The sequence below is a fragment of the Pinus tabuliformis genome, chromosome 5_2, assembly GCF_031772625.1.
Source record: "Pinus tabuliformis cultivar Carrire ecotype Pingquan chromosome 5_2, CPIR1, whole genome shotgun sequence".
NCBI classification, from domain to species: Eukaryota; Viridiplantae; Streptophyta; class Pinopsida; order Pinales; family Pinaceae; genus Pinus; species Pinus tabuliformis.
In genome coordinates, this window is record NC_142306.1 from 447199362 (window position 1) to 447226103 (window position 26742).

General features: G+C 38.3%; 1 protein-coding gene across 5 annotated transcripts in view; it reads right to left on the reverse strand.

Annotated features, from left to right (window-relative positions):
* The window catches only part of LOC149159587 (putative cyclic nucleotide-gated ion channel 5), a 330539-nt gene that overhangs the window by 173761 nt on the left and 130036 nt on the right, over positions 1 to 26742 (reverse strand). For all 5 annotated transcript variants that reach the window (XM_089436524.1, XM_089436523.1, XM_089436520.1 and 2 more), the window contains one exon: positions 15290 to 15502. In XM_089436524.1, the coding sequence (XP_089292650.1) occupies positions 15290 to 15502 (213 nt within the window). The remainder of the gene's footprint in view (positions 1 to 15289; positions 15503 to 26742) is intronic.

Sequence of the window (26742 nt, forward strand, 5' to 3'; positions counted from 1 at the left end):
ATTTCCCTCAACTTATTTCTAAGAAACAAAACTTGATTTGCATCATTAACTTTAAATAAACTCACCAGTCTGTCGTAGATTTCCTTGGAGGTGTCTAGATCAGAGATGTAGGCCACCAAGCGCTTCTCGATAGAGTCCCGGATGATCTTCTTTGTTTTGACTTCTCCATTTTTCCATTTGTTCCAGGCAGCAGCAGATGTATTTGATGAAGGCTCAACAATATTGCCTCTTACATGGTCCAGCACTCCTTGATCTTCAAGGGTTAGATCGATAGACATCTTCCATCCGTGATAGTCAGCTTTCTCACGGAGCTTGTCTTCGACAGGAAAGAGTGTTGAGGACCCCATTGTTCTTTTAGGATAGCCTTGCCAATCTTCTCTTCAATGATTGCTCTTGCTCTTGCTCGGGCTTTGTCTTCACCTCAACTCTGATACCATGTTAAGTTATGGTATGTTCTATGCTTATAACAGTTTACTTCTTTTATCTTATTATATTCCACCGATTAGCAATCACATGTACATAAAGTAAAGTGCAGATAGAACATTAAACGATCGACAGAAAACAAGCCAAGACAAGAGACACAAGATGTGGCGGCTAGCCAGGGACAAACCCCACAATGTGTGGGGAAACCCTTTGATCAAATCTTCTTTTATCTTCAATAATTCAGCAGAGAGAAATAGTACAATAGATCTGATTCATATCAGCAGTAGCAAACCCTAGATCAGTAGCATCAGCATTAGCGGCGTCATTATTAAACTAGGGCAAACCATATCTCACAAACCGATAGTCGGATTGACTTCATTCCACCACCAAAAGTTTCGGCTTCCAAAGGAGGTTCAGATGAACCTACAGCGCAATTCAGATGAGGAGATCTTCTAGGCCACACAAGTCAATCTTTACTTCTGCAGTTGCAGCTTCAGTTTCAGCAGTTTCCGACTTCAAACTAGGGCAGTTGATATCTTGCAAACCGTTCGTCGGATTGACTTCATTCCACCACCAAAAGTTGCGGCTTCCAAAGGAGGTTCAGATGAACCTACAGCGCAGTTCAGATGAGGAGATCTTCTAGGCCACGCAAGTCAATCTTTACTTCTGCAGTTGCAGCTTCAGTTTCAGCAATTTCCGGCTTCAAACTAGGGCAATCGATATCTTGCACACCGTTCGTCGGATTGACTTCATTCCACCACCAAAAGTTGCGGCTTTCAAAGGAGGTTCAGATGAACCTACATCACAGTTCCAAAGAGCAGATCTTCTAGGCCACGCAAGTCAATCTTTACTTCTGCAGTTGCAGCTTCAAATTCAACAGCGTCCCGCTTCACATGTGTGAGAGAGAGAGACCCATTTCAGTGCAATAGAGAAGAGACTCATATCTGCACAGTAGAGAGAGAGATGTGATTAGATGAGTGAGTCCAAATGAGGAAAAGTCCTCTTATATTTACACACAACATTGGTGGGTGAATAGATGCGATTGTTGGGCTTCTGAGCCTACATGAGTTGTAGGTCGACTTGATAATAATTCCATAATCAAAATAAATTCATATCTCCATGAATACTTATCGGAATTGGATGATCTTTATATCAATCCTACACCTCTCGACGAGAAGAATCTAATAAAAATATTATTAGCCATGAATAAGATGACCCACATGAAGTTTTGCCCTAGTTGCCAATTTTAACACGTTGGTATGCAGAAGCCCTAACCGCTGGCCTAATGATGCCCTAAATCTAATACGTTATCATGTAAGGATGCCCTAGACTCTAACACGGTCATGGTGAAGAAGGCTTTAACGCAGTGGAGAAGGCATCTCTAACGCAGGTCTAAGAGACCCTATGACGCTGATCTATGAGGCCCTAATTTTGTTGTCACAATGTGCCCTAGTCGCAGGTTTGTGAGAAGATCTATTAGCAGAAAAGAGGAGACATATATACAACCTATCTAACATTGTCCATGAGCCCTAAAAGCAGGTCTAATAAGAGACCTTAAGGCGCTGTCAAAAGGAAGCCTATACACTGTCCTAAGGGTGTTATCTACAGTAAACCTATATGCAGTTCAAAAGACACCTAGCCGCAGCAAGGAGTAAAAGTTTGGACTCATACATTCTTGGAATGGATTTGTCTTCTTGTTATCCATGTTAGCCTCGCATGACAAGGAGCAGTATCCCTGTGATCTCTCGGAGGAATGACTTCGAATGAGGACACTGTATTACAGTATATGGATCTGCCTCCTCGCTGTTGAGATTTTCTGTTTATTAAATTTGGAAAAAATCTCATGAATGTGACAACAATAGGATTTGTTGCTAAATTAACTCCATTTTTCCTAATGGGGAGTTATGGCATCCTATATTTGTTGTGAGTGAATTTATGATTCAGTTTTCTACTCCCAACTATAAAAATGTAAGCCCGTAGAGAATATGGGTTATGAGAGGGTGTGAGGAATTATGTTGTTGTAATCTCCTGTTGAGTAATAAGATTGCCGATGCCTCTGTTTGGTGGATGTAGCCCAGATTGGTTGGGTAAACCACAATAAAATCTTTGTGTTTTTCATGTTGGTTTATGTTGTGTATGCTTATTTAGTTTCCGTTGTGAGTTTTTTGCTCTTACAATTGGTATCAAAGCAATGTTGTTGCGCTGGTACATGCGTGGCGTCTGTTGCCTGTGCCTGAGCGACTAAGAGGCCAAGTCTGCTGCGTGTGACAGAGAAGCCGGCGGTGACTCTGGATCAGCGCAAATACTAGTGGCCGTGGACTGTCAGACCGCGGACCGGTGGACTGCGAGCCTGGCAAGGACCGCGGACCAGTTGGGGTTGTCAACAGGTATATGACAAATCCAGGAAAAGAACACTGGTCAGCCGTGAAATGGGTGCTTCAGTATCTGAGAGGCACTAGTGATTACTATATCACTTATAACAGGAGAAGTGAATTTGTTTGCGGATATGTTGATTCTGATTTTGCAGGTGATTTGGATAAGAGAAGGTCAACATCAGGGTATGTCTTTACTCTTGCAGGTGGAGCTATTAGCTGGATGTCAAAGCTACAGAACATTGTTGCTTTATCCACTACTGAAGCAGAATACATAGCTGCTTCACATGCTTGCAAAGAAGCGATTTGGTTGAAAGGTTTGTTTGGTGAGTTTGGTAGGTTACAGGACAACATCAAGTTATTTTGTGATAGTCAAAGTGCAATTCATTTGGCTAAAAATCCGGCCTATCATAGTAAATCAAAGCATATACCTATCCAGTACCATTTTGTAAGATAGGTTATCACTGAAAGGGGCGTCTCTCTTGAAAAAATACATACAAAGGAAAACTGTGCAGACATGTTCACGAAACCAGTTTTGTTAGCGAAGCTATGTTGGTGTTTGGCTTCTCTTGGCTTGCAGAAAAGATAAAATAATAATAGAACAGGGTATCAGGCTAATTGTTGTCAAGGTGGAGATTGTTGAGATTTTTTGTTAATTAAATTTAACAAAATCTCATGAATATGACAACAATAGGATTTGTTGCTAAATTAACTCCATTTTTCCTGGTGTGAGGAATTATGTTCTTGTAATCTTTTGTTGAGTAATAAGATTGCCGATACCTCTGTTTGGTGGATGTAGCCCAGATTGGTTGGGTGAACCATGTTAAAATCTTTGTGTTTTTCATGTTGGTTTATGTTGTGTATGCTTATTTAGTTTCCGTTGTGAGTTTTTTGCTCTTACACTCGCAATGTAATCAGTGATATCACAACAGCTCAGTAAATAGCCTCGATATAATATATATGTGTGTGTGTGTGTGTGTGTACTCTTTCATGGTTTGATGAAATTAAAGTCATAGTCTTTATATGTTTCGAAGACATTCTCTTCAGGTTTGCTATGTGTTAGGCCGCAGGCCATAGCACCATAGCTAGGACTACCTTGGGGTTGTTGTCTTAGTTTGAAGACAGCATGATGATGAATGTTGCAACATAATGAGGTGCAGCATGATGTAATAAGGTGCAGCATTATGTGATGGATGCACCAACATGAATGGGTGCAGCAGCATGATGACGATGTATTGCAATATGCATTGAGTGTGATGGTGCAGCATGGTGCAGCACAGTGATGATAGATATGGTATGATGTGTGCAACATGGTGCAGCACAATGATAGGTGCAGCATGGTAATGGAATCACCTTGAAGAATCAAGTGAAGCAGTATGCCTTCACCTGAGTTCAGATCAGCTACCTCATGTGTTATCTTCTTAGAGAATATATTTGCTCTTATTTTGACAAGTCAAAGTGTTGACTTCTAATGTATATGTACTATCTCTCTCTCTACTGAACTATAGAAGAACATAAGAAGAATTGTTCAAGGGTTTCCCCACATTGGGGTTTGTCCCTGGTTGGCGCCACATCTTGTGTCCTCTTGTCTTGGCTTGTTCTTCTGCGATTTATGTTTCTGTTATATCTGCATTTTACTATCATGCTAAATATGATTGCTAATTTGGAAGTGATATTGAGTTAATGTGAAAAATTGAAGTAAATTGCTCTCAACATAGAACATACCTAAAATTTAACAGATAGATCTCAGAACTGTAGCTCCTTCATAGCACCACAGAGTGGTCTCCATAATAGCACCGAGTTGTGGCTTCTTCAAAGGGCTGAGTTGTAGTATATATACCTCTATCAAACGATGTTCCTCTTTTGTAGCATCGAGACCCTTATCTCATGAAACCTAACTTTTGATTAGCCCTAAAAGGACCCTCGTTGTTCCTCCATTAACTATCTGAGTTCCTTCTTGACATCTGAACTTGTCTTTACTGTATTCCTATTAGAACTTCAAAGAGATCCAAACTGTAGGCTTGACACCGAAACTTTTCCCCTGAAATGGTCATTCGAATCTCGGAAGTGATCCGAACTTATTCATTGTAATTGTCACCCGAAAATCTCAGAGATATATGTGAACTTCACTGTAGAAATTTGAAGAGCCTGCCCACATATATATAGTTCTTTGTCCCACTAATAAGACGACCTATAAATCTGAATAGGTGTCTTGATTAGGTGAGCCAACATGAGTTCTTTCTGTCTTGAGGCCGACTTGAAGAGGAGAAACAACTGCTTGTCTTGGAGGGCTAATCCTATAGACTAGTATACGTTTGTAACATGCCCAAGAAGGGCTCTCCATACATGACATAGACTCTTTGACTTTTATAAAAAATCCTAAAGGCTCATAATGGGAGCCAACTAAAATAAAATTTCTTGCTCATGAAACCCATGAAGCAAGCCTTACAATAATAAATTTATTTTCTTCTTTACATCATTTACAGAAGTCACAATTATATGTCATTATCAAGACCAAACCCAGTTACACTTTTTCAACAACATGGCGCATACATTGAAGGATGGTTATAATAGAGGCAAATTCCACAATATTAAGCAGTAAACGCAGCAACAATTAGCCCTAGAACATCGAAAATCTCAATCCAATATACATGACAAAAGTAAACAAGAATAACATCAAAAAGTGCGTAGTTACATGTAATAGAGTATATCCAACCATTCACAATTGACAATAAAGAAGCTCCAAGAGAAGATAGACCAATATCTGCACATTAAAACTCATTCATAAAGCTCCAATTCACCCTTAAAAAAAGTGCGAAAATCTCAAGAGAGATGAGAGATCCAAACCAATGTGATGATGAGCAAATGAACTCATCTCACTTGTATTTATACACAACTTCGGAGTTCGAATTAGCCTCCTTGGCCTACATAAGCCCCAAAAATAAAATAATGTTCTAATCATACAACTTTTGGTGACAAACTAGCTCATAAATGAAAAAGTAAGCCTCTCAAGAGGTCAAATAATAATCTATGAATGTCGTAGGGCCTCTAAGAGGCCTAATGAAGTCCATGGGTACCACAATGAAGAATAGGACCCTCACAAGTAGTGGACAAGGGGTTGGCCCCTTGTGATAAGCTGTGGTGCTCCAAATGACATGTGAGGGGCACACAAGTGTCCTCATGGGTCTCCAAACAAACTAAATATGCTTGTAGATCATTTGCAAGGGTTAGGATGATGGTATAGGTGACGCGAAATCATCATGTAAGACCTGGATCACTTGCCAAGTGTATGGTGTAGATCTGGGACCAGCTGAGCATGATGGATCGGATGCATCCTCCTCGTCCAATAAGTGAACCACCTGCAATCTTTGAAGGGCTATGGGGATCCATTACTATTGTGGAGGCCCATGGCTCTCAAAGCTCACCCTACATGTGCCAATGTAGCCCTCTAGAGGATTAGGACCCTATATATGGAGACCAAACCCCAAATGGAAACCATCTACAATCTTGCATAAGATCCAATGGATCCCCTAACCTTCCAGTACAACAGGTCATTAATGAAATCGAGTAAATGAACTTACCTAATCATGGACCACAGGTGGGGACTTCATAATGGTCTTCCCTTCCATAATGGGCTTTGGAATGTGCGAATATCTACTAAACTCCAAATGGGGTTAACAAAGTACCCTATTAGGTGGTTTCTACTTCTAAAGGGGATAATATTAAAGGTACATCCTTCAAAAGGTGGTGGCATGTGACAGGCATGTTGAATGAAATAGGGGATGAGAAGGGGTAGCCCTGGGTCACATGCTGGAGTGCAAGGGTAGCTAATAAGAGGGAAGCCCACACTTGGGTTTATAATGTATAGGAGGGAGCAATCATGGTACATGAGGTGCCCCTACCTTGATTTTTCCACTCTGCTTTTATTCCTTTTTCCTTTTTTATGATTTTCTTTGATTGAATGCTCAGGGCAAAAGGGGTTAGAGCATGATGTATAAGATATAGCAATGAAATCCCCCTTTCAAGGTGGGGCGATTCATCGCCCACCAAGAGTTGGGACAAACATGGATTCCTATATGATGAAGAAGGCTCATAGAACCTGTAACAACCAAGGTGATGGCCATGATGGTGGGGTAGAGCTCATGTATTAGCTTTTGCACACTTGTTAAATGTTTTTGTCCCGAACATCTTTTGCATTTTGTGGTACATTTTCCTGTTGAATGTGGTCATATATGCTTTTAACTTTCTTTTCAGTTGCATCAACCTCCGGGCTTCATTCCAGGCCATGACCCAAGGTGTGGGCAAGGGGAAGGGGCAAGCTAATCCTATGTGGACCTAATGGAGGAATGTGGACCCAAGCAGGAAAAATGATGGATGGGGTGATAATGAATGGAAAGAGGGTAATATAAGCGGATAAGGGAGTGGGGCAACGCAACCAAAATTAGGGTTTCCTGAGTAATACCATCCCTAGAACCAAATGGTCAATAAAAGAGATTCCACGGGACTAGAATCCAAGGTTAATTCTTAAAAGTGGTCTAAGGGACAGAAGCACAAACCTAGCCCATTTTTTCCGTCGAATCCCCCCATTAATCCATGCCCAGAAGCGTCCATGATAAGAAAACTACAATACTCAATTTCCAAATGACAAGGCATATCTTTAGATTCGAAAGGCCCACCTTCAAACAGATGATCATGGCAGATGGGCGAGGGACCACATGGTTGGCTCAGGTGGTGGAGAAGATCGCACAATGAGCTAGCTAGTGGCTGCAAGGGGCTGTTGGTTGCCTGCTGAGGACCATATCGGAGAAAAATTTTCTCCTAGGGATATCACCCACAAAAAGGTGGGTAAAAAGTCTCATATCTTTTGCTTCATATTTCTATAGTTATTTCTCAAATATTGTGTTTCAATTACTAATATCTTGTAATTTTAGAGCTAAACCATGGCCAAGCAAAGAAGAGAGTTTACTCATACTCTATAGCTTAGCCTTTGTAGATTATATATTGTACACCTACATTTGTAATTTATTTTATTATTATCATAGCTAACGCTTGGTTAGTTTTGCAGCCCTCTCTAACTTGTTTCTTGTGACAACTTGCGGGATTTATCATTTGAAACTATTAACAAGTTGTGTGCAGGACCTTGGGCTCCCAATTCAAGACTAATTTTATCTCTTGGCCATCAGCATTGGAGGCTCTCTTTGGCAACACCGAGTTCCATTTTGGGGTTGCATTTCTCTCTCTTGGTTGTGGGTTTAAGGAAGCTTAGCCTGTCTTGCTTTGGTGCAAATTCCTCTTTTTCTTAGATCTAATTTTTGAATCTAAAGCGGCCCCTTTGAAATTTCAGATTTCAAGGCACTCCTTGGTCTCATTTGCAATAGTAATTCATCAAGGAAAAGTCTATAGTCTAAAGGCTTCATTGTAAAATATTTTAGTTAAGTTTGGAGGAGTCTTTCATAAGCCCTTGCCTCTTGGAATTTAAATAATAAAATTTCTGATTTTTGGGAGTGTGGGTTTTACCCATTGGCATCCCTATCTCTCCATTTTGGGAGAGAACTTGTGGCTGGTTTGATTTGTTAATTCTACTTTCTTTTCTCACTTACATGCATGCTTCAATTTGCTAATTAACACAACTGTGCATCTCACTTAATTTTTTAATGTTCAATATAATTTGCTTGCCATTTACATTAATTGCTACAAGTCACAAGTTACACTTTATTTCATAGCAATTCATTTTTATCAAGCATCTCTTTAACTTGATACATTTTAGCTTGATTATTGTCTAAATTTCACTTATGCTTCACTATTTTGCAACAATTTCATATCTTAAGTTTTGATGCATTTTGTATTTGAGCAGGTTCACTTTCCAAAGCAACCATTTGTTTTATGTCAAACTAATCTCTCAAGTTAAAATTTATTTCTTTTGCAAATCTATTTTGAGTACAATCTTGAGTTTATTTTTCACAAGCACTGCCATTTATTTTACATATCCATGCTCATAAGTTTCAAGTTTGCTTTTGGTGGATCATTAATCTATCATAAGTCAAAGCAAATACTTTCACTTCACAATTTTACATGTTATAAAGCTTAAGAAATCTTGTGTTTAAAGCACCTCTATCTTTTACATAGCACTTGCAAATTTACTTGCATATCATAGTAGGCATCTTAGATTAGTTGCACATTTAAAATCAACCTCCAAGCATAAACTTGGTTGATAGAAATCATAGGGAAAAAAGACTTTCTTGGAAAGTTCTTCCATTTGGTATGAAATAAGGTATAAGTGTTGTGACCTTGTAGTTATGAAGGTGGCTTATCCCCTTGTAGAAACCGAGACACACGCTGGCTCGTAGGACTCAAGGGACAGATATCATTAATGACACCACCATGTCCTCGCCCCCTCTTTCTTACAGTCACCCCAATTTTTAACCTTTGGTAAGGACTCAAGAGGAGGACTTCTCACCTAGATTAGGCATTTTAGATTAAAAGTAACCAAGATAATTGCATCCAAAATCTAGTGTAGGTGCATTTCATATTAACATGTGTTGGGTCCCTATAATACTAGTGATTACCCCATTACTATTGTAGTTATACCCCTTATTAATATTGTTGTGCCCCTATTGTCCCCATATTGTTATTACTGTGCCCCATAGAATCCCTCTATTGTTATTTTTGTGGCTTTATATTATTATTGTTAGGTCGGTTGAGTTATATTGTGACTCCTTAGACTCCTATATATAGAAAGGAGGTTTTGTCATTTGAAGCATCTAAGAATTGTTCATTTATGTAATGTAAAGGAGGTTGCCCCCTCGAAGAGGCTAAATTCTAAGGCGTTGATCTATCTTTTCTATCTTTTCTTGAGTTGGTTTCATAACATTTGGTATCAGAGCTTTGGATTCTAGGGTTTCGCTGCTCCAAACAGGTCATCATGGCATTTTCGCTATAATTTTTTTTTTGCGACGCTTCAGAAGCTAAAAAAAAAACCCCATTTGAGAAGACATCGTGCTAAATCTCGGGTCCGAATTCAGAGCGTTTTGCGCTATATTTGCGGAGATATGATCTGAAGAAGTTGCTCTTTTTGCATACTCCTAAATTACATTCCAAACAGGTGACCTGGGGAAAATCATCATAACTTTTTCCCTGAGCATTGGATTGAAATTTCGTAAGAAGGTGCAGAAAGAGGATGGACTGTAGTTTCTTATATATATTTTTTAGAGCCAAAGGACGAAACAGTGACTCGCGGCACGTCGTACAAGTTCGCTCTACTGAACAAGTCTATAATCAGGTCACTGTGGGAGATTTCGCATAACTCTTCCTTGGAGAATCCAAATTGGATTAGACTGGTGGCATTGGAAAGAGGACACAGAGGGCTACCATAGGTTGCAATTTCAAAACTGGATGATCTGAAAGTACAGAGATACATCAGACGCAATATCGAGCTCCTACAAAGTGGAAAAAAAGTGTGTAGATTCTTTTAAATTTTTGCTTAAGAGTGGTTTGAAAATTTATTTTGAAGGAATTCAAAGGGCTAGTAGAACCTTATTATCAGTAACTGATGCCCCGAGGAAAGAAAATGCAAACACCTAATAAGGAACCTGAAAGCTCTAGCATGACTCAAGAAGAAGAAGAAGAAATGCTATATGATATATCAAAATTACAAGAACAAGTGCAACAAGTGTCACTTGCACAAAAAGCAACAAAATCTAAGATGGATGGTTTAAGGAAAGATGTAGAAGCTAAGATGGATGGTTTAAAGAAAGGCGTAGAAGCTAAGATGGATGGCATGGAAGCTAAGGTGAATGGCATGGACGCTAAAATTGATGGCATGGATGATAAGATGGAAGAATTGAAGATAAATATGAATAAGTTGCTACAAGAAATGGTCACTAATGGTGAAAGGGTACTAAAGGAAACTCATGATGAGAACAAAAGAAATGTTAATCATGATTCCATAGACTCTAATGTTGGATCGAAGACTCACCATATTCCAAAAATCGATATGAGGAAGTTTGATTGCAAGGATCCCGCCACATGGATATTACAAATGGAGCAATTTTTCGATCTCAATAATGTGCAAAACACACAAAAGGTACGTATGGCAACTTTATATTTGGAACCAAATCAGTTTGTATGATATCAATGGCTTTTCTCTCGTAAACAATTTATCACTTGGGCAATTTTTACGGAAGAATTGATAGCACATTATGAGGATACAAAAAACAACACTTTTTTTAGCCAATTGATAAGTCTCAAACAAAAGGGTTCAATAATGGAGCACATTGAGGAGTTCCAAAAATTGAACATAAGGGTAAAAGATATTCCAGAGGAGCATAGGATTGATGTGTTCATAGAGTCTTTAAAGGATAATATCCAACATGATGTTCGCCTTTGGGAACCTAATTCATTAGAGAAGGCATGCAGGTTAGCAAGAAAAATGGAAAGCAAAATTATGGCAACCAGGAAGGATACCACTCACAACTATAAAGACGGAAGTGTTGTTGCCCCTAGTCTTCCACAACATATAAGGTTGACACCACAACAATTGGAAGAAAAAAGAGCAAAAGGGCTTTGTTACAGTTGTGATAGCAAATACACTAAAGGTCATAAGTCTGCTGAGAAGAAATTATTCTACATAGATTGTGAAGAGGAAGAAGAAAAGGAGCAAGAAAGGTCAAAAGAAGAGGATATACTCCAAGAACAAAGCCTAGATGAAGAACAAATAAATCCGACCATATCTTGTAATGCATTGGTGGGAATTACCACTCCTCAAACCATCAAGATAGAAGGACAAATCAAGAAGAAAAAGGTAATAGTGTTGATTGATTCAGGAAGCACCCACAATTTTATTCATTGTAAGGTAGCAAAAGCATTGAATTGCTTCCTATATCCAGCGCCAGAGTGTCAAGTGATGATTGCAAATGGAGGAACAATAAATTGCTCTGGAAAGTGCCATAATATCAAGCTATCAATGGGAGAATATGTATTGACTAGCCCAATGCTTTCCGTTCCAATGGGAGGTGTTGATGTTGTACTAGGAGTCCAATGGCTACAACCCTTGGGTACAATAGCTTTTGATTTTCAAGAACTTTTCATCAAATTTTCTACGGAAGAAAAGGAAGTTGGATTAAGGGGTATTGCAGGGAAACCAGGAAAGATAATCAGCTCTAATGGTATGACAAAGCTTCCAAAAAAGGAACAAAGAGGTGTAATTGCACAATTATGTTCGCTAGATGTTTCCACATCGGATATCTTCGTTGCTTTGTATCTGATAAACAGACACAATGGGTCAAATGGTTGCCTTTGGCTGAATGGTGGTATAACACTTCCTTCCATACAGCAACAAAAATGACCCCATTTATGGCACTTTATGGGTATCAACCACCATCCATCACATCATATTTAAGAGAAAATTCTAAGGTTCAGGCAGTGGAACATCACATCGAACTCCAACTCTTAAAGGATAACCTCGTGTTGGCATAGAATAGAATGAAACAACAGGCAGATCAACATCGCAGTGAAAAAAGTTATGATGTAGGTGATTGGGTATTCATACGGCTACAACCATATAAGAAAATGTCCCTCAAGCAAGCTAAGAAGGATAATAAATTATCATCAAAGTATTATGATCCGTACAAGGTGTTACAAAAGATTGGTACTATGGCATACAAATTGGAGCTTCCTGCAGCTTTTCGATTGCACCCAGTTTTCCATGTTTCATGTTTAAAGAAGGTTATAGGCGACAAGCTCCCAGTTCAAACAATATTGCCAGAACTTGACGAGGAAGGAAAAACTATATTGGAACCAGAAGCAACCACAGAAACAAGAACTCGATAGCTACGAAATCGATCAATTTCGGAGTATCTTATCAAGTGGAAGAACTTATCCGCTGAAGATTCCACATGGGAGGATGAGAATTTTATACAAAAGTATCCAGAACTACTCAAACGTTGAGGACAACACTTTTTTGAAGGAGAGGGGCATGTTGGGTCCCTATAGTAGTAGTGATTACCCCATTACTATTGTAGTTATACCCCTTATTAATATTGTTGTGCCCCTATTGCACCCACATTGTTATTATTGTGCCCCATAGAATCCCTCAATTGTTATTTTTGTGGCTTTATATTATTATTGTTAGGTCGGTTGGGTTATATTGTGACTCCTTAGACTCCTATATATATAAAAGAGGTTTTGTCATTTGAAGCATCCAAGAATTGTTCATTTATGTAATGTAAAGGAGGTTGCCCCCTCGAAGAGGCTGAATTCTAAGGCGTTCATCTATCTTTTCTATCTTTTCTTGAGCTGGTTTCATAACAACATGTCTCATGGTTTTACTTGCAATTGGTCATTTTACTTGTTATTGCTAAATTGAATACTTTGTGTTGGCAAGCATTATTTCATCTATATTTTGCAAGTAGAATACTAATTGTTTTCCTTTTGCAAAATATCCTTGCATGCTTTGATTTGGCAATTGATCATATATATTTAAAAGAATCCTTATATCTTGTATTGATTATTCTATTGTGCTAACATTTTCTTGTTTCACTTTCATGATTACTTGAGATTTAATTTGAAAGCATTTCATTTATATTAAGCAAATACCTTTCATTTTTTATCAATACTTGAAAGGCACTGGTTTTGCATATGCTTATGCTTATCTCATGTGTTGATGGTTGTTAATGGTTATTTCATTTCATATTGCTCACATCATATTTACTTGTAATCTTAAAAAGTAATCCATTTGACTCTAACATTCTCCTACAAACCTCATATCTTTAACTTAGTTTTCTTTTAAGGACCACCCTCCATAGCTAGCCTAGGAGATAGCTTAAACGGAGACAGCCCCTTCTCTTAGTTCCTTGCCACCAACCACACCTTATGGGGTTAAAGGCTTTTCTCACTAACTGTAGGTAGGTGTAGGCGGCAGGGTCAACAGTGACCATAGGTGTAGCCATGGGCTTGCAGTCTATCATACCAAATCTCTTCAAGATGTGAACTGTGTACTTCCTTTGTCCGAGATCTCACCTAGTCTCTGCCACATCTCCAATCTCAAAAAATAATGCATCAAGCCAAGATCCTTCATCTCGAACTCCAAATCCAACTCCCTCTTGCACCTGATAATGACCCTCTCTGCCCCTGTAAGGAACAGATCATCAACACACAGCACCAAGATCAAAGAATCACCATCAACAACCATGACGTAATGGTCAGGATCTGCATCACTCTTGGTGAAGCCCAAACTCATCAAGTATTCATTAATCCTGGAATACCATGCCTTGGGTGCTTGCTTGAGTCCGTACAAAGTCGTCTTCAATCTGCAAACATCGGATTCCTACCCATGAATCAAAAAACCCTGAGGTTGCTCTATGTACACTTCCTCCTCAATCACACCATTGAGGAACGCAGTCTTTACACCAGTGACCAATCTAATGTAACCTCCAACCCATAACTTAAGCAAGAGAAACAATAGTCGTCTCTGACAGTGTCATTTCTGATACACGCACCTGCTTCAGAATTTGTGTGACTATGCTTCTATCCAAAGATAAAGAGCTATATGTTATCTATCTCTAAATTGTGATTATTTGACTACTTCAAAAAGAGGGTTAAAACTGCTCCTTGTGTCCAGAGATTTCAGCCCAAGACTTCTACAGGATGACTGCTTGTCCACTCTTCGGGGAACACAAAGATGTTAGAAAACTCTTTAGTCACTCACAGCTCATCTCGGAGAAGAGCAACTGTTTCAATTGCAATCGCATAATCATTTTTCTGGAGGAGTTTTCCCTGCAAAGCAGCTGTAGAAGAATATATAGGATGATTATTCATAGATGGCATGTATTTAGAATTTTCATAAGACTGTTGAACTAATCCTTGTGAAGTATAATAGAACATATAAAACCAATCGTGTGATGACAACCATACAGAAACTCTCCAAACGATACAACTTTGTACTCTTCCACAAACTCCAAACAAGAACCAGTATCTTCCTCCAAATCCAAACATCAACTATGACATTCCAAAGATGAACAAGTAAATTGTTCTTGATAGATCTATCATCTGTTACTGGAAGGAATATTATTACACTTGTAATACACAATTGTACTTGACAAGGTGACAGATCCTAATCTTAAGGAGATGAAAATTATGTTTCCAAGTCGACATGTAAACATTTCTGCTATTTAAAGTCGCAGCAGTCTTCAAGAATCAATTTACAAGCACAGCACATATATAAACCTTTCTGCTCTTTTAATTTACAGCAGTATTCATGTCAATTAATTAGCCTTAATTCTTCCTAAAATGTATCCATCACGAAAGGAATCCAACTAAACACAACTAATTCTACTATTTTGAAATGAACATGTTCAAATTCATTAATATATGTGAATCTCAATTTTAGGTCAGCAGACAGACTGAACAGACATAGCTTAAGAGATATGGAAAGTAATATATCGAAGTTTCCTGTCAAAAACAGCTATTTACCCCATACTATCTTTAGTAATACTTACATGACTTGCAAGCATGTATAGAATCAAATTGTATGCAGCCCCAGCCCATGCCGTTTCAGTAAATACTCCGGCTGTCTTTACCACCTCCAACGTAAGTGGATATATACGATACAATCTTGGGAAATATTGAAAGAAGACAATAAACTTCAAAAAATTCTTCACATTCAAGACAGCTGAACCTGTCCTATTTCGGATGTATATCCAGATAACAACCTGTAAAAGAAGTTGCAATTTATCATTGTGCTGGACAAAATTTCACATATTTTCACTATCTGAGCATCCACATAAATTAGTTGAACAAACTTTTAACCAGGCTGAATATATTAAACCTTTTAGTTTCCTATTTTCCCTCTCCCTCTTTGTTTCCTCGTCCTATGTTACAACATTTATGGACATGGGTCAAGTCAACATGACTAACAGCTGCAGAGCATCCTTCTCAACTTCACCCAGAAATTTGAGTATGCCTGACCCCTAGACAAACCCTAAACATATACTACAAAGACAAATATAAGCCCAACAAATGTAGGCCTAGATAAGGACAAAAAAACATGAAACGAACACCACCACCTCCACTCTAAGTGTTAACTGCTATCTTGAAAGAGACATGAAATATAACTCAAATGTAAGGATATAAAATTGAAGGTAGATATATATTATAACTGCACAATCAATATTCCAAACATCATCACAAGTCACAAGTCACACAAAGTTGACAGAGAGAAAAATGGCATTACCACATTCAGATGTGCATTCATTATCATTGAAACTATTCACCATTGTAAGCAGATATCTGGACATTTTTTGGAATTAGACACAGATGACCATAGTCCTTTACGTGGTAACATAAATTAATGAGACAAAATTATGAAGGAAATATTTACTCCAATAATTTGCCTAAAACATTCTGAGCAAGTCCTCTTACAGATATCTCTTAACAAAATTAATCAAAACAAACCAACTAGATAATAAGTCTTACAATAGCTGGATTTCTCCAAAATTCTTGGAGGCTGAGGGTTAAAAAATATTTTTATATAATGTGGATGGACGCTTCTGACCACACAAAGCCTCTTGACCACGGTTGTCACTTGAAAGTATATCACTATGAACCATAGTTTTAAAAACCAGAACCGGGTTTCGAACCAGCCACCTATCTAACCGTGATTCAAACCGGATTCAATAAACCAGAATTGGAAAAAATACACAAAATATTTAATTTTTAATAAAAAAAAAACTTTAAAATTACAAACCATAATTCTAAAGCATTAAAGACAAAATATGGAAAGTCTTCTCATCTATATACCATGCAAGGGTGCATATATCAAAATGGCACCACGTGCAATACGTACGAATGATATCATCGACAAAGTACATAACCAATGAGGCTCTAAATGGCCTCTAGAGTCCAAAAACAATGCTACAATGAGGCTACAAATGGCCTCCAAAGTCCAAAAACAATGCTACAACTCAAGCTACTAGGCCACTAGCCTACTACAAATCACTAATCAACATGATCACTCATCAAACTCATCACCACTACTACACATGGGACTATCACCAGGAGCTACATAAACATCAACTGGCTCACACTCTAAGAACTCCTCTGGCTCAGAGTATGAGCACTCCTCAAACTCCTCCCCATTCTCAATAGCAATACTAGTAGTAGCATGAACAACAACACTAGGCCAAGCAGAAGTTAGAATTAGAAGCATGAATTCGTCTAGCTACGGGACTACTACTTCCCTCACAAGTCGCCATGTGCCATGCTTGGCCTTGGTGGTTCGCTTCCTTCAGCTTTTGGTTCAACTACCAAATATGCTTTGGGATCAACACACCCAACTCCACTAGAAAGCTCCAAACCAGTGCCAACATGACAAAGAACCTCCAAACTGTTGAATTTGGTAGCTATGGTCGGCCTTCATAATTAATGTTTTAGCCCTTCAATTATATGTAAGACATGTTCTTCATGTCGGCTTCAAAAGAAAGGGAAAATGAATTTTGAAATTTAAATTATTTTTTTCTCCTCAAATGCCAAGTGGGCCCTCCAAAAGATCAAGTCGGCCTGACCCTTTGAACACACCACTTCAGGTTCATCCAATCACTATATATAACCATTAGACTTCATCAATTGAGAGACAATTCAGATCACTTTTGTTCAAGCAAAGGAAGAGAAAAACTAGGGCAAATCAAGTTTAAATGGGTGAATGTCCCTGGCCACTTAGGAGACTTATGACGGAGTCTGCTAGCCTAATGTGGTTCCCATAGGCTAAAGCAAGGAAATATTTAATAAAGAGGACTTCAATTGCTTAAGGAAAACATTATAGTCTAAAAAGGAGAAAGGGTGATATTCCCTAGGCAGGTGAAAAAGTCATTTTAACTTTATAAGAGAAATATCATAAAGTGACTTTTAAAAAGTTAGTTTAATAAAAGGGAGTTGAAAAGGTGACCCTAAGTTTATAAAAGAAGGAAAATGAGGAGACTTTCCTCATTCGTGCATTTTGAATTTTGGAGAATAGAGCTTTTGGAGAGTTTTCTTGAGGAAAAGCTTAGGGTTCTAGAACACTAACTACAATCGCTGACTTTAGTGTTGAAACTAGACACCCGAGTTGAATTTGACAGTGAAACCACACAATTTCACCACTGAATTTCAATGGAGTAAAGGATTTTCAGTGAATATCAAGTTATTGAGGTGTTATCAGTTGATTTTATTCATTGATGTTGTGTTTTCATAAATCTTCTCTTACAGGCGATGGCCATAGACAAATCTGGAAGTTTGATGTGTGAAAAGAGGGACCATTAAAGGTTGCAGATACCAGACTCTCAAGGAGAACGAGTTTCACCATTCACAAGCCAAGCTTCTCATTGTTCTGAAGTTTGAATCTGTAAGGAAGGCACTGCTGGAGTTTCATTGTGTTATTGTGCTGAAGACGTAGTCTCTGTTAAGTCGATCTTCATCTTTGGAGGGGCAGCTCGAGCTCTTGGTCAAAACCTCGAGTTCTTTTAACAGCTGGACAAATCTACCTTATTTTCTTGGGCTGCGTGTAGGTGGCTGAGTTAAGCGTATCATTTGTGGGGCTTATTTTCTGTTATAACCGGACCCCACACTCATCTGCTGGATGTTGGGCCTTTTCCTAGTGCGTGGGTGTCAAATAATCTGGTTCTGAAGGTTCGTGGGCCTTATTTGAGACTTCGGTAAGTCATATTACCACTGTTGGACGTAGCTGTGCTTTACATTATTGCATGGAGGATATATGGATCCTGCAGGGACCACGAGATGATGGTTAGTTGACTGTTATAAGACCAGCGCTATTGTGGACCAAGTCTGGAGACCAAATCGGTTTCAACATCAGTCCATCCTTCTAGCTCGCTGAGCATGGAAGTTGGGTGTAATTTACACATGACAGGGTTGAGTTGTGGAGGAGATGGCACTGCTGGACATGACCAACTGAACGCTGATATGTGTGACTGTTCTCTTTCAAACGAACTGACAAGCTGAAAGCCTCTTCGCTGAAGTTGCAATACCAGGTTCCTCTAATTCATTGGTTTTCCAATGTATTTGTATAGTAATGAAACAAAGAGACTATCATTGTTGTTTTCATGGTGATGAAGTTAATGTGCCAGCACTTTATAGATTTCTGAGTTGTTATAAGGAGTATATATGTGTTTTGAGCAAGGTTACTTGGAAGTGGGAGTGGGAGCGGGCGCAGAAGCGGAAGTGGAAGCGGGGAGCAACAATTTCAAAAGCTCCCGGTTTGGGAGCGAATCAGGAGCGAATTTCTATATAATATATATTTTAATATATTTTGATGCATATATGTCAACAAAAGCATGTAGAATGATGAATTAGATATAAAAAAGATAAAAACATGGATTACACCATATAACATCCATAATCTAGAAGTTATAATCTTCATCAACCACGTCCACAAGTTACAAGTTCTCATTTATATAGCATGTAAGGGTGCACATAACCAAAATAGCGTCGAGTGTAATCCATCTCTAAACTGAAAATACATCAAAAAATAGGCTCTAGATCGATGTCGAAAAAGTCGAAGTCGGGATTAATTCGGCAAGGGTCCAAAAGTTGAAAAACTCGTCAAAGTCGGGAGTTTTTTGAAAAAGTCGGCAAAATTTTAAAAAACACAAAATTATTCATTTTTTTAATATTTTTTAACATCTAGAGTATCCACAACATCAAATAAATGCATTTCCACATAAACATGTAAAGAAAGCTAATATACAATATGTATATGAAGTCTAATGCTACATCACATATCAAAATAGTGAATCAACTCCTGAATTTTGAGTCCTGTCCGAGTCTCAACTCTCAAGAGTCAAAATATCAACAAAAAATATAATAAATGTATATCATGACTCATGAGTCATCTAAAAGTCATCAAGTTATCAGTCACTGAGATCCTCTTCCCCTTTTAATTTTTGTTTCCGCTAATTGTATTAAGAAATAAGTCATGCATTTATTCAGTAGATTGTAATCTGCTTGGGTAATAAGGTGTCAAGTGGTAGGTCCAATGAAAATTAACAGTGAGTATCACAGTAGATGTGAAAATTAACGCTTGGTGAATCCAAGCTGCTTATTTTCTGAGAAAACAGTAGATGCCAGATTATTAACCTAGCCTTGGCATCTATTATTCAAAAACTCTTGGAGGTAAAATCCACTTCTGATACATAACCTTTCCCCACATTTATAGGGAATTCACCACTAAAGAAGATTCCCTTTCAAAACGTGCTCTCATTGCCGGAAGGATCTTTGCTATCACAAGATTTCATAGGTACTTTGTTCCTGTCTGAAAAATGGGTTCTTTTTTGAGGCACTGGTTTTGTTTTTTCTAGACAGGTTGTTGCTATTTGATCTTCATGGCCTCCTCTTTGTTGTTTCTCCTAGAAGCATTCAACAACTATAATAATGCTTTTGATGGTGTGGGGTTCTTTCTATGGAAGACTGTTGTATGCCTATCCTTTTGGTACTTTTGTAATCTTTTGAAGGGGCAATGGTTGTTAGAGTCTGGATCACTGAAAGCCTGGAGGCTTAGCCAATGTATACTTTGCTTTCTAACTAGAAATATGAAGTATAAAGATTTATTTTTCCTTGGAAAACAAAAAAAAATCTTAACCTCAAAACTAACAAATTACAAATGAGACTGCTATGCTCGCAAGAAGTATGACAAACAATACAATGCAATAACTTGAAAATGCATGGATGGAAGCTTCAATTTACAGTTTTTTCACCTTTGCGGCCTCTTTCTCCGCGGCATAGGAAGGGAGGAAAACTTTTTGGGTCGACTCCCGATTAAATCGGGAGTATAAGGACAAAATCGCAATTTTTTCCTTTGTGAAAAAGTCGCCAAAAAGTCGGGGGATTAAATCGTTTAGTTCAAAAAATCACGTTTTTAGGATTAAATCGGGATTTTTTGCAGACTTTTTCCATACTGCTCTAGATGGCCTCTAGCATCCAAAAAAATCATGCTACAACAAATAGCTACATATCATCAAAATCATTGCCTATCTTGGGATCTTTGTCATTAATATCACCCTCCAAGCAATTAACATAAGATAGAAAAAATGTAGCATGTCAAGTCAAGATTTTGTTTGAGTGATGGGTATGTTTTAGTAGGGTCATGATAGAGGATTTTGACAACCAATGTCACTAACATGAAGGTACATAGAGGGTTTGGTTCTCTTGATTAAATACAAGTCCCATACCTTAGTACATGACAAAATCCAATGGAAGCATTGCAATCTCTCCAATCTTGAAATCCTGAAAAACTAATAAGTCTACTGGATTTTAAGTGAGATCTAAAATTCTACTTTCTCTATATGAAATCCAATGAGGTTGGAACCACTCTCAAACATCATGAGTCATTTCATGGTAATGTTAAATTCGTAAAACATTACCATGAATTGCATATCAATACTAGGGCCATACGCTTGAATATTAGGCTGCCCTACTCAAAATATCTTTTTTCTTTAAAAAAAAATGTGTTTGTAACATATTTGTGAAAAAAATTTGTCGAAAAAACCAAGGAGCGAATTTTTTTTGCGGGAGCACAACGGGAGCGAGAGCGCGCTCCAAGAGCAATTCGAAGGGTGGAGAGTCGCTCCCCCGCAACCCTAGTTTTGAGAACTCTGTTGGTTCATGTCAGTGATTGAATGCATTGCCCAGAAATTAAAAATTTACAGTGAACACCTAGAGCAATGTGTAGACTAACTATATGAAGAAGTACCACTCTGAAATTCAAACCAAAAAACTCAAAAATTTTAAAGAAACTCATAAGTTTTTCAAGGCAGAATCTTACAGTAGTATCATAGCCTTAATCTTAGCTCAGTTGTGGGTTGTTGTTAAAAAACTAGAGCTCAAGAGTTAGTAGCAACTTGACAATGGTTACATGACAGAAGAAAATCCCTACACAGGGATAACATATAGAAGGAGACACACCTACAGAGAACCAACTCCCCTTACAGAAGAAGATATCCCTGATACGGAGAGTGAAGAGACACCAAAAAAGGGGAAGGAGATAGAGGAAACACCTGAGATTGAAGGGCCAGATATGGGAGATAAGGAGGAACAGGCCTTTAACAACTTGCTCAGGGCTATAAATGACTTGGCCAAGGGCCAAAAAGAGATGGTAGACTTGATGAAAGGGATGACCAACACAAGGGCCTCCACTGGGAAGGAGCCTTTGAATAGAGAAGGATCCAAAATGCTAAGGGTATCCATACCCGTACCCATTTGCAGAGCCATTCTCACACTGCTAGTAAAATGCCCAGACCCAATATGCCTCAGTTTGTACAAGAGACAGCAGAGGACTTAATAGAGCAAGCTAATTTTGGGATCCCTTATGCAGATTATATGGAGCAATACTAAGCATTGGGATGGGATTTCCGAGTTGCTATATATTTTACTGACTTCTTCCACCTTCATTTGAAGAGAAAGCCTAGAAATTTTTAAAGGATCCCAAGGCAAATTCAAGAGTTGTAGAAAACATTGGGGAAGGTGACCATCCCCTGTTTGTTGAGAAACCTAGGGCATGGATAGTTAAAATATTTCTCTGTTTGATAATTGCTTGTGATATACTTTTACTTCTTAGCTTATGATCTTTTCTTCATTATGTTATTATTGTGATCTTTTCATCAAGACAATTACCAATATGCACAATAAAAGAAAAGTGACACAATATGTAGGCTTGTCAACCAAGGCCAAAACCTCTAACCTCCTGAGAGTAAAACCCAATCAAAATTCTTCTTCTAGATCTTCAATTGATGAGTACCAAGACCATGACAGAGACCCTTGACTCTGGTATCCTCCCAAGAACCTTGTCACTATCCTTGATGCTCTGCATCTTCCCTTCCCTTTCTCGACTTCCTTCAAACTGCTCTCCTCAGCTCCTTCTACAGAAAATCATTCTCTATTCTTCACATTGCTTCTTCTAGACTTTCTCTAGAGAATCTCGGTCTCTAGACTTTCACTGGTCTCCTTTAGAGAAACTCTGTCTCTAGATCTCTATCTCGGACAAGATTGACCTTTTACAAAGTGTAACATGACCTCATTACATGACAATGACTCTATCATTTTATGACTAGATAACAAATAATTCCTAAAGACTCTCAATGGGAGTCTTGACTCAAAAATAAAATCTCTTGCTCATGAAACCCATGAAGCAAGTCAATACAATAATTTTATTTTTCTTCTTTACATCTCATTACATAAAATCACAATTACATGTCATTATGAAGACCAAACATAGTTACACCTTTCAACACTACCTCTTAACTAGGGAGGTATTCATAATGGTACTCGAACTTTCTCAATCTGAAGAATTCCTCATAAAAAGAATTTGGATTGGTAACTAATTTGTATAGAATCATATCAACCAACATTCTTACATAGCAAGGACTTGACTAACAACTCCTTATCTCCACAAGATCTGAGCTCAATGCTAGTGAGATCAATCATTTATAGACACTCTTATCATTGTCTCTCTCAGAACATCCCCTACCCAGGTACTCAGGGTATGTTCCATGAGGACTATTCTTATCTTGGACTCCCCACCCTCAAAGAATATTGGTCCTTCACAACTACTCTTCTGTTGGATGCCCTATCTCATCCTCAAAGAGCATCGAATGCCAAATGATTGCCCAATCCTCCATTCTTTCTTCCCACGTGAAGACCAAAATGACATGTCTATCTCTCCCTCTCAAATAGGGAGGACATATTCCAATAAGGAATGTGCTCATTCCTACCAAAAGGAATGTACCTAAGCTTCCTCTTGGCTTAGGAATTTCCAAGTTTCTTCCAAGTAAGAAACTTCTTTTCAGGCTCCCTCTTAACTAGGGACCTACAACAGCTCCTCATGTGGAACAACCAGCAACTTGAAGAACTCCTTTCTTCCTTGATGTCATAAAATTATTTTGTCATGGAGTCTTCATCTTTCGAGGACTTCTTCATAGGGCACAGACCATCGATCACTTTTATCCATGAGTTTAGTCATGTCCTCATTTCATCAGAAATTGATCCATCAGTTTTCCATTTGGCTTTGCTTCATGTCATTCTGCTTTCTTTTATGCCATATTTTTGGGAAGGATCTTACATCCTTCAATATGGTTTTCCTGGAAGTCATACACAGATCTTCCCTTTGACAGTCCTACATAATCCTATCCAGACATTAGTTCAAAAATAATAAAGGAACACTTAAATCAAACATTACCTTTGTGATGGTCTATCATCATGACATCTTCCTGTAGATATCAGCATCCTGTATACGGGTTGGACACATCTCCCAAAGATGTTCATTGTCAAGGGTCTTCATCTTTTTCTGACTTCCATCAGACTCTTTATATCTTTTCGGGAGATATTCCAGTAAAATCTTCTTGGACTTCGGATGTTGAATGCCTTCTACCTTTGTTGCATATTTTCCGATCTCTTCCTTTCTTTTCACACACTTCATTCCCAAGAGCTTCGAATCAAAGTTCAAATCTTCTTGGACTTCAGATTTTGAATGCCTTCTACCTTTGTTGCATATTTTTCGATCTCTTCCTTTCTTTTCACACACTTCATTCCCAAGAGCTTCTAATCAATGTTCTTTAATTGTAGTCAGCTTCCTCATGATTCATATGTGAACATATTATGTTGATTTCATCTAGTGTGACTTATGCTTTTCTGCAACCTTTCGGAGGAGGAGATCCTTTCTTCTTTTCATCATATTTCCTAAGATGGAAATAGTGATCCATATTATCTACAACCTTATGACATGACTTTCATAATATCCTATGTAAGCATACATACCTCATCTTTCCTTTCAGTCAACCAAACTTCCTGTAGCAGCTTCATTTGAATGAAAGAACTTTATCCTGCTTCTTCATTATGTCATCATACCATCATTCCTTGAATCCCACAAGTTGGAATTCCTAATGAAACTCTTGGCTTCCTTTTAGATCGGGGAATCCTTTGATGAGGATTCCATCAAAGAAACATGAGGATCTTTCATATCTTCTCCAGCAAATGTTTCCTTGACTATTGTATGATGATCCCATTCGATGATGTCCTTTACTTCTTTCTATAAGTATCACTTGAGATTTCAATTAGGTTTCCAAGAGCTCTTAATAGAATTGCTTCCAGACATTATTTTTGCTTCTCATGTCACGAGCTCTTACTTCTAATGCTTCTATCATGATGCTACCTTCTAATCTAATGCATCCTATCTTAATTACATTGCTTTCTATCTATATATTACAAGTGAAAAATACCTGCTAGTGAAAAAGATCATCTCATTCATAGTAGAGATATTTTTGCTTCTTCTTTCCTAAGTTTCTTTGTCTTAGGTTCTTTCACTTCCTCGGTAATATGGGCTTCTTCCCTATCCCTCTTGCATTTAGGACAATCTCTTCTATAGTTCCCAAGTTTCTGACAACCATAACATCTTTCCTTAGCCATGCTCTTCCTTTTATTTGGAGGACTAAACTTTCCAAATTTCCCTTTTCTTTTTGTCTCTGATTGATTCCTTCTATCTAATCTTTTGTTACTTTCTTTCTTCAACCTGTCTTCTTCTACCTTGCAGAGAGACCATAGTTTGATGAATGGGATAGCTTCGTCTTCCCTAGTAGATATTAGGTTACCTTGTTCATCAGTCAATGCATTTAGAATAACAGAGATCATTTCGTTATCAAATACCATCTCTCCTAGATCCTGCAATTGCCCTTTTATTTGATATGCTTTTGAAAGACATGACGATATCCCTTCATCCTTTGACACCTTCAATTTATATAGATCAGATCTAAGTAATATGATCTTTTCTATCGTGCTCTTAGAGAAAAGTTCTACCAGCTTATCATATATTTCTTTAGATGTTTCCAGCTCAGCTACATAGGAAATGAGAGGATCTTTGATAGTTTCCTTGAGAATCTTTTGAGCCTTGAGATCCCTTTCCATGTATTCAAATAATGCCTGTTCTTTGGATGGCTTGGAGACCTTTTCATGGACCATCAACTTTAGTCCCTGGAAGGAACGAATTACTATGATTCTAAAAATGAATGGTCTGTGGGATGTTGTGAACACAAACATTTAGGTTCCTTCAGATCCAAACCTTGAAGCGGATCATAATCTCAAAGATATGAAAGCAAGTTGTATAATCTTCAATGGTATGAGGGATCATATAATTCCTCACATATCAGGAAAGGATATGGGATGTTAGACCTGAGTAGCCCTAACCAGTCTTTATCAAAGCACAAACGAAAACAGGAAAAAAGTGTTGTGGGAGAAATTAAGTAGCATTAGGATGAACAAGCCTGAGAGCATAACAGCTTACTTCACGACGATCCAAGAGGCTTGTGATGAACTTGCAACTATGGGGGAACTGTGATTGATTCGAAGATAGGTAAGGTGGCTCTGAAAGGTTGCGTTAAACAATTGACCACCTTTGTGAATGGGATCCTTGCTATGCAACGACTTCCTAATTGGAGTTCACTGTAGAATGACTTCATTTAGAAGGAGATCTAGGAGAACTCATTGACCAGAGAACAACAAAAGGGTAGTGAGGAGAAAGATGAACTTTCTTTTGCTACGCAAGCGAAAAAGGGCAAAGCAAAGGCCAAGCAGAACCAGAGTGGAGGTGGACCTTCACAAAATAAAAAGGATAAGGACATGAGCAAAGTCAATATATCATAAGTTTGGGCATGTTGTCAGTCAATGTCCAAACAGGAAGAGGGGCAAGGGAAAGGCAGCCACTACACAATTCGATGACATGGCTGAAAAGCTCGAGAAGGATTTTGCCTTGGTGTCATGCCTTTCTGGAATCATCACGAGAGGTGTCTAGTTCCTGGACAATGGAGCATCTCGCCATATGACAGGATCTCGAGACATTTTCACCAACATGACTAGGTAGCCTAGGGACATGTAGAGCTTGGTGATAATGCCAAGTATGCAATAGCAGGCATTGGCAGCA